Source organism: Narcine bancroftii, chromosome 2 (genome assembly GCF_036971445.1).
Source record: "Narcine bancroftii isolate sNarBan1 chromosome 2, sNarBan1.hap1, whole genome shotgun sequence".
NCBI classification, from domain to species: Eukaryota; Metazoa; Chordata; class Chondrichthyes; order Torpediniformes; family Narcinidae; genus Narcine; species Narcine bancroftii.
The window spans coordinates 285,823,698-285,843,348 of NC_091470.1; the positions used below are offsets into that span (position 1 = coordinate 285,823,698).

The 19,651-nt window shown below is 40.6% G+C and overlaps 1 protein-coding gene across 2 annotated transcripts; it reads right to left on the reverse strand.

Annotated features, from left to right (window-relative positions):
• Window positions 1–8,622: 8,622 nt before the first annotated feature.
• Window positions 8,623–18,635, reverse strand: tmem70 (transmembrane protein 70). 2 transcript variants are annotated; one of them, XM_069921195.1, is made up of 3 exons: window positions 18,351–18,635; window positions 12,351–12,453; window positions 8,623–12,164 (listed from the first exon to the last, which is right to left on the reverse strand). In XM_069921195.1, exons 1-3 carry the CDS (start codon window positions 18,579–18,581, stop codon window positions 11,731–11,733), a joined length of 768 nt encoding a protein of 255 aa, XP_069777296.1. In that variant the 5' UTR covers window positions 18,582–18,635; the 3' UTR covers window positions 8,623–11,730. The 2 variants fall into 2 exon arrangements, with proteins under 2 accessions (XP_069777296.1, XP_069777297.1); XM_069921196.1 differs by having other exon boundaries at window positions 18,390–18,634.
• Between the last annotated feature and the right edge of the window lie 1,016 nt (window positions 18,636–19,651).

Here is a 19,651-nt window from a genome sequence, read left to right on the forward strand (position 1 = left end):
CCAGTCCTTGGAAGAGGTCACCTGGGTGAGCAAGCTTGCTGGCTTCGAGGTCATCGTTCTCAAGCTTGGCAGGTTCCAGCGATTTGGCCATTTCAACGTGGCTGGCCAGATCGTTCTTACCCAACTTGACCAGTTACTGGCTCATGTACCTTGAGCAGACCCCCGCGATGAGAGTGTCCCGGATCTATTCTTTCTCACAAACGTGACCCATAGCTGCTTCGTACCTGCACTTCTTGGCAAGTGTACACAGATCCAGCAGGTAGTCATCGACGGTCTCTCCTGGCCACTGGCGATGTAGAGAGAGTTGGTGCCTCAGTAGGACCTCGTTCTGCAATTTCAGGTACCTAGCCTTCAGCGCCTTGATAGCAGCACCATATATAGTGCAGTCCCTGATGACTGCATACCCTTTTGTTCCTACACTCGAAATGAGTGCAGACCTCCCGAGTTCATCGGTGTGGAAGATGTCGCTGGTCGCGTTCAGGTAGGTTTGGAAGCAGTCTAGCCAGTATATGAACTCCTCAGCCACATCGGGGGTCATAGGGTCTATCAGTAGCATACCTGGCTTGAATAGCACTTCCATTGTTAGAGAATAAGCTAATAAAATTGTAGCATGAATAAAACCTCTCACAACTGAAGGGAGAACAAATGCTTTTATTAGCTTATAACTAAGGGTAGGGTCTCACAGTGGTCTTCGGAAGGGTTCTGGGTTTAGGCGGGAAACCAGGGTAAGAACTGAGCAGATGGGGTGGAGCCAGCCATCAGCACCACACACTACCAGTGAATTTCAGTTCACTGCAAAGTGGCATGGAATGTATACAAGATTCAAATAAATCACAAAACATCATCTTATCTGGATTCAATATGCATTTCATCCGGGTGACTGACTGATTAATGATCCCTTCATAAGTTGGTGTTACTTTATAAGTTGTGGGAAATCTATTCCAAATCCTTCCCATGAAAATTCCAAAGATCTCAAATAAGTGAAGAAACTGGAGGTTCTGCTGGTGGTTAACAAAGTTGGTAGTGGGTACCAAGGCACAGTAGTAATCATGCTCAAATTAAAATTTTGGTTCATTTACTTTTCCACAAACTTCAAAATTTTATTTCAAAATTCAGTAATTGTTTATTGGAAACAAAAAGCAAGGCATTGAAAAATGCCCAACTTACAAATGAGATGCTAAAATAAGACAGCACCGCAACCTTGTTGAAAAATCAATGGTGTGTAGCGGCGGCTACACTGCTTCTGCAGTAACACACGCAACCAGACAGGTTGAGCTCAGTGAGCAGACTAGTTTATTGCAGGCTGCTGGGCTGCACTTATACTCCCAGCCCGGACCTGGCTGAGAACTGCGCTGGAGGGAGCCGACATCATCCGGGCGTCATGTGGTCCCCAAGCGCGAGTTTCTGAGCCCCGAGCTGGAAGGAAGGGAAACCCCCACCCCGACGGCACCATTTTGGCTGGCTGCCCCGCCGCATGGGTTACAAGCGGGGCCGGTTCGCCTGCCTTGTGGTGAGCCACCACAGGTGCATCCTAAAGCTTCTCAATTTGCGATCTCAGAATGCTGAGGACTTCATTAAAACAAAATCAATTACAAAAGCCTCTCTCCAATAGCATAAACATATACATTTCTCTGATACTCATGGGTCTTCTTTTCTCATTTCTCAAAAGTTGTAAGTATATCGACCATATTTGCAATACTGTATTCCAACAACCTTGTGCTTAGGTTTGCAATTGACATTTTTTAAAAAAGAAATGAAATGTCAAATTAACCAGGAAAAGTTTAAATGAAAAAATTTCACTTTACAGATGTTTTTGTTTCTGAAGCCATCATATTAAATCATCTGCTATTATGGAGTCAAAGCGTGAAGCATTTTAGTAGTACGGTCATCCACTTACATAGGTGGACCATTTCTGAATTCCGCAGATTTTTTTAATATTTGTAAATAAATCACCGTGCCAAAGGACGTTAAACTAATGCATGGAAAATGTATAACTCAAGGCATTTTACAAGTATTGAGTCTGTGCTCTTGTCCTGTAAATTGGTCATTTGTATTGGCTAATTGGGCTGCTCTGAGGTAAATGTGATCTTTGTGAAAGAATCATTAGCCAGCCAAGAACAAGATTGATTGCTTAATATGTAAGACAATGACTTTCCTGGCAGTAAAGATTAATACTGATTACACATTTAATATTTTCAAAAGAAAAACTTGTGCTATTAAAAAGCTTGGAAGGTTGAATAAACTTGGAGTGAAACTGGAGAGTCAAATCTGAGATGCAGTGGTAGAGCTCATTTTAAGAATTCAAAATAAATGGTTTCCAGTGGTCCTGGGGGGTGGGGATGTGTTTGCAGTGGAGGGATTAAATGCATGCATGCAGAAGGCAAGGATTGGGTGACTTTAATGTCTTCAGAGGTGAATAGTTTGCAATTACTACTTACCTTGTGTCGACAAAGATCCTGGATAAGCAGTGATTTGCTGATGGCACCAAAGGACAAGCTCCAGAGTAAACGTGAGAACCTTTGAGTGAACACAAAAGGATGATTTTTAATTCTAATCTCCATCAGTACCAGAGTATCACAAGTCTGCATTCTTAGCTCCCGCTCTTCTAACATTACACGGATGACTAAGCCTCAGTTCGACAATAACACCATCTACAAATTTGCTGTTGATACCATGATAGTGGGTGTTTAATAGGACACGATGAGTCAACATGCAGGATGGACATTGAAAACCTGGTTGAATGATGTACTAACAACCTCACACCCAATGTCACCAAAACAAAGGATTGTGGACTTGAGGGGAAAACCAGACCTGTATGATCGAGTGATCATTGGGAGAAAAAAAAAATCAGAGGTGGAGAGAGTGAGCAAATTAAATTTCTGGGTGTCATTTTGGAGGATCCAACACATTGAATGTCATTGTACAGAAAGCACGTCAATGCCTCTACTTTTTCCACGAGTTTGTGGAGGTTTGGTACGACACCAAAAACTGGCAAATTTTAGATGTGTAGTTGAAAGTGCACTGACCGGCTGCATCATGGCCTTGTATGGGAGCAGCAATACCTCTGAGCAGAAAGTCCTATACAACATCATGGACACAACTCAGAACATCACAGGAAAAATTCCCCTCATCAAAAAAAATCTATATGAAATGCTGCTGTTGGAGAGCAACATCATCAAGGTTCTACTCCATCCAGGACATGCTCTGTTTTCGCTGCTGCCATTAGGAAAGAGGTGGTGGTGCCACAAGAGCTGCACCACCAGTTTCAGTTACTACCCTTCCAACATCAGACTCATTTAAGGACTCTTACTTTGCACGTTATTTGTTATTGGATCTTTTTTCTGTATTGCAGTTTGTTTGCACTTCTTTCTTGTTTACATTTCTCTTTTGTACACTTTTCTTGAGTTCAGATCTGCCTGCCCTGCAGGGAAAAAAAATCTCAGGGTTGTATGTGATTCGGATGTATGTACTCGGACAATAAATCTGAACTTAGAACATTTGAAATTTATCTCTGGGCAACCAGCATCATCCAACTTTTATTGACAGTACATAATCACTAGACAAACTTCCACTGCCTTGAGATGGCTGAAACAAATTTGTCAAAAATGACAATTCCTTAGCTAAGAAACTGACAATTTAAATAAAGAGCACAAGATTCTGGAAAGCAAGAACAATAAAATTAAGAAAAATATATCAGACAGTAATGACAAAAAAAGTGATGAATTATTCAGCAACATACTGATGTCAAATTAAATCCACAATTCTTTCAATGTATTACTGATGACTGCTTTGCCCATTTTCACACCCAGCATGAACTGGAAAACATACAAATGATCAGAATGCAAGCAAACGAGGACACCACTCTCAGTAAAATTACTCAAGGCCAAGTCTAGCTTTCAATTTTCCTTTGGAGTCAAGGTTCTCAGGTTGTGAAAGGCACAAAATAATTGAATTGAGAAAATGAATATTTAATTTTTTGGTCACTGAAAATAGAAAAAAAAATTAGAATATTTATAAAACTAAGTAATTGATCAACTACCGACAATAGTGAAAATTGAATGGAAATTGATTTCACTTTTGGCATGAAAGTATTAATTATTTTTTAATAATCCTGTAATCAGTTTACTATAGATAGAAGTCAAAATCTTTTTTTCCCAGAAGGCAGTGGATTCTAGAAAGAGGGAAGAGGTTTAAGGAGCAAAATTTAAAGGAGATCCAAGCAGTCGGCTTTTCCACCTACAGTGTGGTTTATCTCTGGAATGAGCGACTTGAGGAAGTAGTGGAGGCAGGTGCAATTACAATGTTTAAAAGGCATTCGCACATGTATTATTTGGAGACAAAAGGCATAGAATTAAGGGCATAATGTAGGCAAATAGGATCTATATATATTGGCATCACAGTTGGCATAAAGAGGCCCAAATGCAGCTCATTTCTGTGCTGTAATTTCAATGATACTAGACAAGAGAATAACCTCTTCAAAAGCATAAGACAAAGAAGCAGAAATAGGCAATTCATCTCATCAAGTCTGCTCTGCCATTTCATCATGAGCTGATCCATTTTCTTGGTATCTGACAGGTCAATTCTTCACAGAATCTTATGTTTCAAGGAGGTAGTCTCTCACTTTCCCAAACTCCAGATTCAATATGCTTCATCTTCTTCACCAAACAATCTCAATGCAGGAATCAAGAGAATCTAGGCCAGTGGTTCTCAACCTTATTCTTTCCACTCACATACCACTTTAAGTATTCCCTAAGCAGTAGGTGCTTTGTGATTAGTAAGGGATTGCTTAAGGTTGTATGTGGGTGGAAAGAAAAAGTTTGAAAATCACTGTTTTAATTGTACCTAATTGACTTGTTAGGTGCAGTTTCATAACTCCAAAGGAAATGGGCCAATGACAATTTTTCTCAAGCAAAATATTTCAGTAACAATTGGGTCTAGAGCAGTGATTCTCAACCTTTCCTACCCACTCACATACCAACTTAAGCAATCCCTTACTAATCACAGAGCACTGATGACACTGGGATTACTTAAAGTGGTATCTGAGTGGAAAGAAAAAGGTTGAGAACCATTGATCTAGGCTGTTATAATTCCAGAAACTGTTTCCAAATGGAGACTAAAATTTCACAAATTATCCCACAAGGTCTCTTCAATTATAGTCAGCATGCAATGTTCCTTCTTTATCAAAAGCTGAATCAATTTTACCTTTTATGTCTCATGAATCAGCAAAATATAATCCACCTGTATACCAACATTTAACATACTAAATTTCTAAAAATTGTGAATAAACGAGGCATCCCAATGTCAATAGTCTTGTAGCCTGAAAATATCCATTCATTCCTAATCCTATTTTATTCCTTAAGCAACCCCATATATTACTGCCTTGCTTTCACTTTATTAAAATATGTTTAATAAATTCAGATATCACACATTTCAATTATCCACATGTTTATACTGCTTGCAACATCTTCAAACATGATTTTACCCAAATAAAACCATGCAGACACCACCTAATCATACATATTTTATAATTCTATTATTGTTCTAAGTGGGCCTGCACATTATTTTCATCTGGAAGTTCACCAAAACTGTTGGCTGAGCCAAGCCTCAAAGTCAATTTGTTTCTGAATTCCACATTGTGCAGAGTAATACGCAAATCAGAAATTAATTGGAGATTAAATGATTCCTGCTCCATGGGTACAACATCCTGATCTGCTGGTGTCAACTTCACCTCCAGGCCATTAGCTTTATGCTGAACATGTGCAACCAGGGGCTTGTAATCTAAGTTGCCAGAGGAAGTAACTTTTTTTATTTCTAGAATTTAACAATATTTAAAATTACATCTGTTTTTCTTCACCTCTGAACTGTTGATGTGGGCTTGAATGGTTGGGGGGAGGGGGGCGGCAGTGGATACTGAGCTTTGCCGTTCTTCTGGAAGTCTATAACCACCTCTTTGGTCTTGCTGGCACCAAACTACAAGTCCCTCAATCTTCCTCCTGTACTACAACTCAGTTATCAAAAGATGCTGCCTATAAATGTGGTGTCATACAAAATTTACTGGAGCACTGTTCAGCCATAGACTCATAAGTGTACAGGGAACATAGTGGGGACTGAGTACACAGTTTTGCAGGGTCCTCGTATTGGGGACTATTGTTCCCAATCCTCATTGATTGCAGACTACGGGATAGAAGGTTATGGAATTAATTGCAGAGAGGATTGCTGAGACCAAGGGATGAGATTGAAGGCAGAACTGCAGTTAATAAATGGTAGTCTGAAGTAGGTTACTTAGTTGTCCATGTGTTCCAGGGCTGAGCATAGCACAGGCAAATGGCAACTGATATGCAATAGTTTCATCAAAGTACAAATCAAGTTGTCCAGGTGGCTGGTAGCATGGAGTTTATGCCAGAACTGACCAACTTGTCACTTCAAAACGATGGATGTAAAAACTATACCTGTCAATTGTCACTTAGTCCTGTCACAATATTCGTAGGGACTGGGATGATGCTGGTCTTTTTGAAGCAGGTTGGAGAGATTAACGACATCTGTGAATACCCCTACCAGTTGGTCTGCACAGGCATGGAGGACACATCTAGGGAGTCAGTCTGGACCACTCTCTGGAAGGTTACCCTGACATGAACAGGAGGGTGCTCAAGGTAGAAAAGGATGTTCTATTAGCTTGCTGGTCTTCTGCTTAAAGCAAGCATAGAATACATCGAGCTCATCTTGGCAGAATGGCATGCATATCTTACCATAAATGTCTGGTACCCATGAAATTCACCTGGAACTACTGTCTAGTTGTTTCATTTTTTCCCACTCAGCTGTAATGGGGCCTGGTCTAATATTGAATAACACAAAGTACCCTTTAACTACAGACATCAATTTTATGACAATAGGACTCCACAATGGAATCAGCACACATATCCAGTATTTTCTCATTCATCAAACCGCACCTTATAACTACAGTTGGTTGCAACTCGAACTGTAGTTTACACATTTTCCAGTTACTAGAGCCAACAAAAGAAAATGCTGATACTACCGGAATCAATCAGAAAAGCACAACTTCTGATGGACGGCTTATTGGTTTTGTAGAAAGTATTTAACATGTACTCAATTTTAATACAGATGGCAAAAATTGAAACCCTCTTGCCCTTTTTCCTCAGGACTGCTGAACTTCATGCTTAAGATTTTTTGTTAAGTCAAAAAACAGGCAAATTAAACTTGATGTCCATATTGGTCATAACCTATTGTAATTAAATTGTGTCATATGCCAAAGGGTTGAATTGTCTATTTCCTAAATATTCCTGCTTAACATTTTTTTAAAAATCCTACATCATTAAAGGGAATTCAACGATTCTCAAATTAGGGGCCAAGGTGCTTTTTCAATTTGGCATCCCAGAATCCACACCCATTCATAGGCTTCCCTCTCAATACAGTAAAACTCTATCTGCTATTGTGAAATTCTGATAGCTCAGCAGCTGCCTCTCAAGTTCACAATCAGGATCATCTGATTATCTACATCCAGACAGAAGTGTTTCTCCAGATCACAATGTACACATACACAATGCAAAAATCACAAACATTTATTTTAAATTATATATTTGTAAGTATTTGGAATTATTAACTCAGTTACAGGATGTTGTTCATCAATCACAGCCTGCAGAAAACTATTTCCCAGACTGACAGTCCTGCTTTTGTTGCTCCTGTATCACCTCCTTAATGGTAATGGGTGAGATACTGTATGCTGGATTGAAATGGTCCTCAACAATTCTTTTGAGTCCCATTTTAGCAACACTCCCAGTAAATGTCATCAATGAAGGAAAGGAAGACCTGTGATCTTCTTGGCTGTTTTGATCATCTTCTTCATCGACTTCCAGTCCAACACTGTGCAGCTATCACACCAATGAAGCAGTCAGACAGAACGCACTCAATTATGCTGCTGTAAAATGTTGTCAAGATGGGCGCCAGTAGCCTTGCCCTCAGTAACCTCCTGAGGAAGTGTAGTGCTCCTGCGCCTAACAAATGAGCTGCTGTGGGTCCAGGTCATCGGCTAGAACCACACCAAGGAATATTGTATTCTCCACTCTTTCTACAACAAACCCATTGATAATGAAAGTGAACTCCAAGTACCTACATTCCTATACTTCCTCAGAAACTCCTCTGCTTCTGCTTCCCATGTTCCCTTGAAACTTACCATATTCAGTGGAAAATGTATTGATCTATTGTGTGTCATTAATAAAAAAATGCAGTATGTTAATAAACAACATTCAATTGTCCCAAAAATCTTGCTTGTCTGGCATCACAGCTGAAGCATGCTGTTTTGCTGTACTCCCATATACATATTCCCTTGCTCCCATCATTATACCAACAGTGCCATCCCAAATCCACCACAATCCTTCCAAAGATCAAGTACCTCCTATGGGGACTTGCAGTTTTCCTCTCCCACCATTCTGATACCACAGGATACTACCCTCAAACAATTGTCCAATCTTGTAACGTCTTCCTAATATCATCCAAAGCTATCTTACTAAATACAGGGCATGCAATCTTTTCCCATTTTTGTGCTATGAATACTGAATTTTTAAATGAAGGAAGTTCACGAAGTAAATATATGCAATCAACATCACATTAAAGACAATGATCCTAGACTATTTATTCAATTGCTAGTTGTACAAAATAGACTTAAAAATAGCAGAAAAGGTGAAGTTTTCAAATATATAAATACTTACTGTCTGTAGTTATAAAATATGAATTACAAATTCAGTAGTTAAGAGCAATGTGTAAACACAACTTTACTAACATTCAGACACAAATGCAATATGTGGTACAAATGAGGAACTATCATCCAATAGATATACAATTATCAAATCAAAACATTTATAGGATGCTTCATCAGCTAAAATACAATTGTGGATTTTTAAAAAGAATTTTCAGATCCCACTAGAGATCTTATTGAGCTCTGTTGTTATCCAGAAAAGAAGAACTATCAATGCAACTCAGTTTGGAAAAATAGAATTACAACTTTGAATCCATATTTATGTGGAGTCAATTCATTCTTTCAAAATAACATGAAAAGATGTTTAAAAATGGATATGACAATTTCTAAAAAAAACTATTACATATTGTAGTTTAATCACATGCTCCTCTCCAAGTTTAAGTTACATACAGCAATATAATACAACATTCTACAATTTAAATGTCATCAGAATGATAAAAGGAATAATCAATAATTAACACATGTTCATTACAAATGATCTTTCTAACAATGATCTATGTTAATTTTGTTCATGATAATTTTCTCTGCTCAATTGTAGTCCTGTAGTCATTGATTTTAGGTCAAGCAGATTTCTAAATTTGTTTAAATAAAATGTTTGGAATACAGAAGGAATGGGTTAAAAGTACCATACTTCTTATCTCTATATCCCAAAATAGAAGCTTGACTCTCAGCTAATGATATATCAAATGTGGTCAAAAGTAGCTTGAATTCTCCATCATGAACATTATCCAACTTCCTTCTTCCAGCAACACAAGCCTGAAAGTTCTCGATCCAGAAGTGAAACAACAGTGACTGGGAAAATGCTTTTTCTTGAAAAGGCTGGAGCAAAAACTTAAACTATAGAGGTGTATTACAACTGAGTGTCTGTTACAAGCTAAAAAAAATAGTTCACACATTTATCAAATACCATGCTCATTCAAACAATTACATTTCTAAGAAAAAAATTATATCAGTAATACAGTAATAGGATGGGAGGGGAATTGTTCAGGTTTGTTTTACAGATAATCTTTTTTTATTGCTGTTCCTAGGCAATTGCTCACCTGCTGGTGAATGTATTCCAAAGTGCTTGCCTTCTTTGTCACTTCAAGAAGTTCAAGTTAAACAGAAAGACTAGGGCAACATAATAAAAACAGAAAATGCTGGAAACACTCAGTAAAGTCAGTTTCAGATAATGGCAGGAATGAATAGACAAGACAAAAGGAATCTCTTTGATAAAATGAATAATAACCATTTCTACTTTTTCTATTTCCTAGTTCTAAAGGATATAAACCCAGGAAATTACCTCCTTCTATTTCCACAGATGTTTCCTGATTCCAGCATTTTCTGTTTTTATTTCAGATGTCGAGAATCTACCACTTCAATTTTTATTTGCAGGGTAATGAGAAACAAACTCTATTGGAAAGATACAGTGTTTACAAATGAAAGATGATACAACCAATTACGGCCAGAGTAAGGAAACATTGCTTAAAGACAAGGATGGCTCTTTATCTGAATGTGCATAGCATTCACGAGGATGAACACATGACACAAAGAGAAATAAATGGGTTCAATCAAATGGACATTACAAACCATAATTGCAAAGTGATCAAGGTTATGAACTAAATATTAAGAGGATATGTGGTTTTTAAAATCAGAAAAAAAACAGAAGGATACAGGGTAAACCAGATTTTGAAGAATGGGATAAAGAAAGGATCTTATTCAGAAAAATCAAGAAGCAACATCAATTAGAGTGGACCAGCAAAACACAAGGATATGAAAATATCAGTGGTAACTGCAAAAAATCCACCTAATAATAACGGTAAATATTAAAGAAATTAAAGGTACACATTAAAAAAAATTGTGCTATGTCTCAGGGACAGTTTCCTGAATCAGTATATAAAGCAAGAAGCAAATAGGTAGTTAAAGGGCCTCAAAGGAACAGTGTTCAAATGATAGAATTTATAAAATGAAAGTGATTTACAATCAAGGATATTAAACATGAATAAAAGAAAAATATGAAAAGCATGAAGCTCAATTTGTCAAAGTTTGAAAACTACATTAAAGGGTACTAGATTAAACAATGGCTAACTTTTTAAATTACATGGTTTACAAATAATATGGCAAAATAAATTCATATGCCAAAAGGAAAAGTGTTCCAGTCAGAACAATAGATCAAAGGAAAAGACTGATATACATTTTAGCGACATAAAAAGCAATTCAAACATTTCAAAACTGAGCCAAGGATGACTAAGGCATTGACAGGGAAGAGTAAAATTCAAAAGTGGGTTGGTAAGAAACATGAAAACAGATTGCAGGAATTTCTGTTAATACATCAAAAAATATGAACTAAAGCTAATACAGATGCTTTATAGACAGACAGGACAAGTTACACTGGGCAGTAAAGAAATGGCAGAGAAATTAAACCAGTGGTTCTCATCCTTTTTCTTTCCACTCACTTTAAGTATTCCCCATGCCATAGGTGCTCTGGTATGCTTAAGGTGGTATGTGGATGGAAAGAACTTTGAAAACCACTGTTTTAACCATACCTAATTGAATAGTTATGTGCATAGTTTCATAACTCCAAAGGAAATGGACCAATTTGTCTCAAGCAAAATATTTCAACAACATTTGGGTCTAGAGCAATGATTCTCAGCCTTCCCTTCCCACTCAAATGTCACGAGCACTTCTTAAATCGAGCAAATAAATAATGTACAAGCACATTAGAATCAAAGCTAAAACTGAAAAAAAATTTAAATATTCAGTAGGTTAGATACCAGAACTGTTCTCAACAAGGTTTCTGATGAAGTCCACATAATCGATAAAACCAACGTTCCTGGCCCCATTGTCTATTTTAACACTTCATTTGCACTTCAGATTTCTAACATCTACATTATTTTCTTTTTGACGTTAAATAATGATAAATGAAACATTATTACTGTAAACAAATTGTACACACATCTCTTACCCAATCTCTTTTCTTTCTACTTTTTAAATTCATCAAAATTAAATGAAAAAGGTTGATCGTAACCCATAAGATGATTATAATCATTTGGATGCCTGAAAAATATTGGATTTACTAGCATTGACTTCTCCTTTGCATAGAAAGTGGTGAACATCTTGCTGACTCCAGGAACCTTCACATCTTTTTGATGGAAAATGGTTTTTTTCTGTCGCAGAAGGATGTTGAAAGTTACTGCCGTGTAACTGTCTGTTTCCGCATTGTAATACAGGCGAATCACATAACCTTTAGTGAGGAGATGCAACACCATGGGACTTAAAAATGTAAAAAATCCAATTATGCCACAGAAAGCTACTTGTAGTGCAGGGCTCTGAATTCCAAGGCCAGAATGCAGAATGATATAAGGCATCATACAACAACTAAAAATACTGGTGGAATAAGAGAAGAACTTCACACCTGCAAAATAAAAGTTGGATTTCATAAAGTGATTAATCAAGTTTACAATGTTAGTATAAGTGTAGAAATGTTTCTGTCTGAACATAATGAAAAGTTCTAAGCTGTGATGTTTTAGATTTATGCAAGGTCCAAATACAAAATTAATTTTTAGTCAACCAATGATCACAAGATAATGCCACCACTTACCAAATACTGCCTTGGCTAAGTTTCCACTGTAAATCAATTGTCCCTCCTCAGTAATTCCATCTGAATAAAAATTATGAAAATGTTGACAGCATGGAAGGTTGATCTGCACACAGAAGAATTTTATTTTTGTAGTTTCAAATAAAACAACTGGAATCTTTCAACTGAAGAGCCCAAGTGTGGATACTAGAAGTCTGAAATAAAACCAGAAAATGCTGGAAGTCCTGAGGGGAAGCAGCATTCATGAAGAGGGATAAAGTTAACTTTTTGGGTCAATGAATTTTCTTCAAAACTCATCATGAAGACATGTCATTGAGCCAAATCTTCTCTTTCTTTTCATAGATGTCTGAATTATGGTTAGCACTGTGTAAGTGCAATGCTATTACAGTGTTCAAATCCGGCGATGTCTGTAAGGAATTTGTACCTTCTCCATGGACTGGAAAGGCTGGTTACCATGCCACATAACTAAATTTAAAAAAAAATTAATACATAGTATTAATTCCACAGCTTATAGACTTAGCCACAGTCTAAGGGTTAAAATGACTTGCAAACATATTTTGGCAAGAAACTAGCAGCTAGAATATTGTTTATGAAATCCATGAGTATGTCTCCAAAGTACCAGCCTTTCAGCCAAGATATTTTTATGCATGCTTGAGATAATTTAGTTTTGAATTTGCTTTTGTACAGAGTAGGACCAGAGCAAAATGAAGACGGTCCAGACAATTCTTTTTGATCGTTCTTTTGAATGTATTAACATTTTATTGTCCATTTTATTTTTGTTTTAAGTATAGTATAATTGTTTTAAGAGTTCAAATAAACAGTAAAAAGCTCAATGCTACCTGAGAATGACTTCTCATTAACGAGTCAAAACAACTGTTTGTATGCTGTGCGAGTGATTAAAAGAGAGATAGTCAGAATATTTAGGATTTTCCAGTATCATTAGGGTATTTCAATTATTAACTTAAATAAAGGTAGTCAGATACAAAAATGCTCTAATCCTCTAGTGCACACATGTCAAACTCTGGCCTGCGGGCCAAATTTGGCCCACAATATAATTATATTTGGCCCGCAAGATCATATCAAAAATGTATTAGAGGTGGCCGGCTGGCCGCCGCGCCAGTATAGCGCATGCACAGTAACCGCTGTGCCCCAGGGTGAGAGAGAGAAAAATCCTGGTCCTTGAAAAGTAGTGGTGGGTGGTTTTATAAACACGCTGTCGTGTCCTCCCGCCCACCCCCCCACCGCAGCGCGGCCTGGCCGGTGTCAGGGGAAGCCAAGGCCGCTTCCCAGCGCCCGGAACCCCAGTGGCACAGCGTTTCTTGGAGCTGCAGATGGAGTCGGGACGCCGGAGGGAAGATTGGGGCTCCCCGCCGGGCGATGGGGGTGCTGGCCGCCCTGCACCTTCCCACCGGACCAGCGGTGGGTGCCCGGAGTACACGTGGAGAGCAAGGCTGGTCGGGCAGGTAGGGTGGAACCCCCTGCCAATCTCGGGAGTGGCGTGGTCTGGGTCGAGATTAGCCGTGCTCACCTGCTCCTCCACCGCTGACCGGGATCCCAGCGCGGTCCTGAGCACAGAGACTGCCCTGGAAAGGTCCTGGGACACCGGCACAGAAAGAAAAGGGGGTCCGGGAGAAACTCAGCAGGTCAAGGGGGGTCCGGGAGAAACTCAGCAGGTCAAGGGGGGTCCGGGAGAAACTCAGCAGGTCAAGGGGGGTCCGGGAGAAACTCAGCAGGTCAAGGGGGGTCCGGGAGAAACTCAGCAGGTCAAGGGGGATCCGGGAGAAACTCAGCAGGTCAAGGGGGATCCGGGAGAAACTCAGCAGGTCAAGGGGGATCCGGGAGAAACTCAGCAGGTCAAGGGGGATCCGGGAGAAACTCAGCAGGTCAAGGGGGATCCAGGAGAAACTCAGCAGGTCAAGGGGGGTCCGGGAGAAACTCAGCAGATCAAGGGGGGTCCGGGAGAAACTCAGCAGGTCAAGGGGGGTCCGGGAGAAACTCAGCAGGTCAAGGGGGGTCCGGGAGAAACTCAGCAGGTCAAGGGGGGTCCGGGAGAAACTCAGCAGGTCAAGGGGGTTCCGGGAGAAACTCAGCAGGTCAAGGGGGGTCCGGGAGAAACTCAGCAGGTCAAGGGGGGTCCGGGAGAAACTCAGCAGGTCAAGGGGGGTCCGGGAGAAACTCAGCAGGTCAAGGGGGGTCCGGGAGAAACTCAGCAGATCAAGGGAGGTCCAGGAGAAACTCAGCAGGTCAAGGGGGGTCCAGGAGAAACTCAGTAGGTCAAGGGGGAGGGGTCCGGGAGAAACTCAAAGTCAAGGGGAGGGGGTCCGGGAGAAACTCAGCAGGTCAAGGGGGGTCCAGGAGAAACTCAGCAGGTCAAGGGGGGTCCAGGAGAAACTCAGCAGGTCAAGGGGGGTCCGGGAGAAACTCAGCAGGTCAAAGGGGGATCCGGGAGAAACTCAGCAGGTCAAGGGGGGTCCGGGAGAAACTCAGCAGGTCAAGGGGGATCCGGGAGAAACTCAGCAGGTCAAGGGGGATCCGGGAGAAACTCAGCAGGTCAAGGGGGATCCGGGAGAAACTCAGCAGGTCAAGGGGGGTCCGGCAGAAACTCAGCAGGTCAAGGGGGGTCCGGCAGAAACTCAGCAGGTCAAGGGGGGTCCGGCAGAAACTCAGCAGGTCAAGGGGGGTCCGGCAGAAACTCAGCAGGTCAAGGGGGGTCCGGCAGAAACTCAGCAGGTCAAGGGGGGTCCAGCAGAAACTCAGCAGGTCAAGGGGGGTCCAGCAGAAACTCAGCAGGTCAAGGAGGGTCCGGCAGAAACTCAGCAGGTCAAGGAGGGTCCGGCAGAAACTCAGCAGGTCAAGGAGGGTCCGGCAGAAACTCAGCAGGTCAAGGAGGGTCCGGCAGAAACTCAGCAGGTCAAGGGGGATCCGGCAGAAACTCAGGGGGGGCCTGACCTCGCCAGGACCGTTGCCCACTCCCCCTCCCTGCCGCAGGCCGACCCGCGACTCACGGTGACGGGGCCACTGATCCGCCGAGATGCCGTCCTGCAGCGAGAGCCGATGCCCCCGCATTGTCGTTGTCCAACCCGATCGCCCGCAAACCCCGCCCTCCCACACACAGGCCTGAGTAAGGATTATGAACTTTAATCTCAGGATAAAACAATCTTCCAATAGTTTCATGTCACAGTGATAAATATATTCCTGGTTAAAAATGGTCCTGCACCTGGATACAAGCTCATTAGGCATAAAACTTGAAAAGTGTGTAAATCAAAGGATATCTGTACCAATGGAAAAAGGGCATGGCAAATAACCCTGCTAGAGTTCATGCCCACAATCAGTCACCCATTGGATTGTTTCAGGAATCATGTTATTCTCCCACATTCTCAATAGCCCTCAGATTTTACTATTCGACAGCACACTAGCAACATTTGACAAATCCTCTATAGAGAAATATTATTTATTGAATATTTTATTTCCCATTTGTTAATGCTTCTGGAAAGAGTTTATCCAAAACTATTATTAAACATTTATTTTAATAAGAAAAAGTTTAACATTACATATGTTGAAAGAAGAGAAAACATGCAGATGTTGTTGAAAATTTTCAATAAATATTTAGTTCGGCCCTCGACTTAAGTCCAAGTTTTTAATTTTGGCCCTCCATGAATTTGAGTTTGACACCCCTGCTCTAGTGCATTTTCAATATAGCACAAATACTAATTAAGCCAATGCTTTAAAGGATATTTTAGCAGGGCAATGCAAATACTGCAATGTAATTAAATTATATAATTGACATCATAAATGCATTTACAACAAAGGACATTTAAAATTGACATCCTTTTGCTGGATCTTTGCTCTGATAATCCAAAGTAATTCTGCTGCTCTTCATTCTCCCTTAACATTACCATCCTCCGTCTAAAATTTCTATCCTCCTTTCAACCTTAAACATCAAAAGAAGTAGCAAAGATTAGGACTGTAACTTCAGAGCTAGGGACCCATCCAAATGGAGGCACATTGAACTGCGAGTGCAAAATTAACTTATGGATTTGCAAAAAACAGGAACTGAAAGAGCACAAACATCAGAGGGATGAAATGTTTCAGAATTGGGAGAGCAGAGTCTGCAAGGTGATTTTGCAACAGTGTTTGCCAAGAGCAAGTGCAAAAGTGAACAGAACTTGCCCAAGAATATAAGCAGCTACAATTTTAGTGAGCAGAAATTTATAAGATGTGTATCATGAATGCTGACCAGAGCAGCACAAGGATGCTCAAGTTTAGGTGCAACAACATATTTATCTAAAGCAGTGGTTCTCAACCTTCTTTTTTTAACATTTACATACCACTTTAAGTATTTTCTATGCCATAGGTGCTCTGTAATTAGTGAAAGATTGCTTACGGTGGTATTTTGGGGAAAGAAAAAGTTTGAAAACCACTGTTTTAATAATTCTTAATTGACTCGTTATGTGGACAGTTTCATGACTCCAAAGGAAATGGGCCAATGACAATTTTTCTCAATCAAAATATTTCAGTAACAATTGGGTCTAGAGCAGTGATTCTCAACCTTTCCTACCCACTCACATACCACCTTAAGCAATCCCTTACTAATCACAGAGCACTTATGGCATAGAGATAAATTAAAGTGGTATCTGAGTGGAAAGAAAGAGGTTGAGGACCACTGATCTAAAGCTTTTAAATAATAACTCTTAAACATGGTTAAAATCCAAGTCTTAAGGTGCATCTTCACAAAAAGAAAGAGGTTTATAGTTAGGATACCACAGCTTATAGTCATGATAGCGATAGCCGCAGACACTGCTCACAACCATGAAGTGACAAAAATTAATCATATAAAGAAAGCCAGACATGAAGTGCAGAAAACCTAGAAGGTTGGAGGGAAAGAAAATAGTATGATCATGGAGGAAATAAGTTAAGAGTATGGTTTGTGATGGGGAAAGAGAACATAACATAAACCTTACCAATATTCAAGCAGGAGAAATTCATCAAAGCTAGATGACTACCTTAGTAGCAGGATTAAGAGCTGAGTTGTGGTACAGAATTTTGGAAAGATGGCCTGGGACAATCTTTGAAGAATGAGAGGAAGACAGATTTTGTTTATTTTATATTTAGATGCATAGCATAGCATGATAATAGGTTCCGGCCCACAAGCCCCTGCCACCAAATATACCAATTTATCTACAATCTCTGCACATTTTTGATCCCCCTTGAACTGGAGCATCCAGAGGAAACCCACCCTGACCTGGGAAGAACAAACAAGCTCCTTACCAGCAGCAGCCAAATTCAAACTAAGGTTGCTGGCACTGTAAAAGCATTGCATGAACCACAATGACAATTTAATCTTAATCACCAAAGTGTAAGAATGTAATTATGCAAGAGAGGGTATTGTGGAGATTCACCAAGATGATGCATGAAATTCGAGAATTTCAGTTTACAAGGAGAAATTGGAAAGGCCGAGTTGTTTTCCCTGGAACAGACGATGCCTTGATACAAGTATACAAAATTATGGAAGGGTAGATAATCAGAATCTTGTTGGCCAGAGTGGGAACCTAAAAACAGTTGGTGCAGTGAGAGGCAGAAGCTTCAGAAAGTATTTGAGGGTCTTTCCCCCCCCCCCCTTAACCCCACCCCTAAAAATTGTTCAACCCAGCAATCACAAAGGCATGCACGACTCAGACCAAATGCATGAAAATAGTATTAGGATGGATAAGTACATTTGTTGACGCTTGGAGGCAAAGGCTGGTCTCCAGGATCATTTAAAATAAGACACCAAAGGTCATAAGACGAGCAAGATGGAAATCAGGACAGTTATAAAGTGTGCCTCTACATATTTGGAACAGTGCAGATGAACTTTACACAATCTTAAAATTACTGTGGTCAGCCTTGAAAAGGTTTATCAAACGGTTTCAAATTTCCCAGCTGGTAAAAATCGGATCATTATTTCACCAGCTATTGCTGGTTACTGAGCGAGTCACAAAAGTCAAGCCCCAGCCCGTCTCTAACCTCAATGCCCACATCAACGTTGCAGCCTCCTCCCTTTACCTGTGCGCCCCGACCGCTGGCTGCCCCCCAAGGTCCCTCCGTCCGTCCACTGATCAGCAAACGATTAATATAACTGTTTTTGTGATTCTTAACGACACAGAAAGCTCTGACCCTTGGAAACAATGAAGCAACCAGTGCCCTCCTCCTAAAAGCTGAGCGAAATTGCACGATGAAATCCAGCACCGCCATCATGAACCAACACAGACCTCGAGACCATCAAACACGCGGGCAGATCATTGGCTGCCGAGAATCACCTATCGGAGGGCCGCTTACAGTCGGAGCTCCGCCCCCTTATGCGAATCGGCTCTGTGGCCATCAAATGAGATGGCGTTGGCTTTGAGGAAAGGCGATTGATATGGAACGTCAACCCTTCACCGCCTCGGATGATAACGTGGGATTGTTAGGTATCGAAAAATAAAAATTCTGGTGATGCTTGAATCTTGAGCAGAGAAATAGTGATCGATTCGGGTTCATACTGTTTATCAACACAATTTTGTCAAGGGGAATAAAGGTACATAAAGGGGGAAGGAACTAAATGTAAACTTCAAAATCAGCACATCACATTGCACTTTTAAGTCAGACTTAAACAGAACAGCATAAACATTGATTGTTTTACTTTTAAGTTACCCCATTTCACTGTTTGCACCTCTTTCTGTATTTAATTCCCCCCCCCCCCGCTAAATGTTCTTTCCCCACCTTCCCAATAGTTTCTCACTCGACCTACCTCTCCTACTCCGCACCTTCTGTAGACTGTCCCTTCACCTCTGGCGCCCTCCCTCAGCTTCTTTCTCATACGTAATTTCACCTTAATAAAAGGTTCAAACACGAAACTTCGATTGGCTAACCATCTCTATCCATGGATACTGTCTGACCACCTCAATTCCACACCCCATTGGCACACTGACAAGTCTGTTCATAGCACAGCAAAGTTGAGGTCACCTGCAAATTGGAAAACATCTTATAATCCATCTTGACAGCCTCCAACCAGACAACATCAAATTGACTTAAACAATTTTCATTAACCCCTCCTTCAGTCTTTCTTTCCCTCATCCTTCTGTCTCCCTCCAACTCCCATCCCCTTCCCTTCCTTTTCCTATCAGAGAGCCATCTTTGCTCGCCCCTGCCCTCTCCCCATCACCTCACATTTTTTCTTCTACTCTCCCACCAGTATCCACCTTCTACTTCTTACCTATTAGTCTGTTTCCCCACTTCTCTTTCGCCACCCCCCCCCCCCACCTTTTTCAGACATCAATCTGTTTTCA

Bases quoted from the DNA above. Each gene is read 5' to 3' on its own strand.
- tmem70 (XM_069921195.1), bottom strand. From the start codon at position 18,581: ATGATGGCGGTGCTGGATTTCATCGTGCAATTTCGCTCAGCTTTTAGG. The intron at 12,454-18,350 runs GTTAGAGACGGG...TTCTGTGTGCAG, and splicing joins ACGTTGATGTGGGCATTGAG to ATCAACCTTCCATGCTGTCA. The intron at 12,165-12,350 runs GTAAGTGGTGGC...TTTATTTTGCAG, and splicing joins CTTAGCCAAGGCAGTATTTG to GTGTGAAGTTCTTCTCTTAT.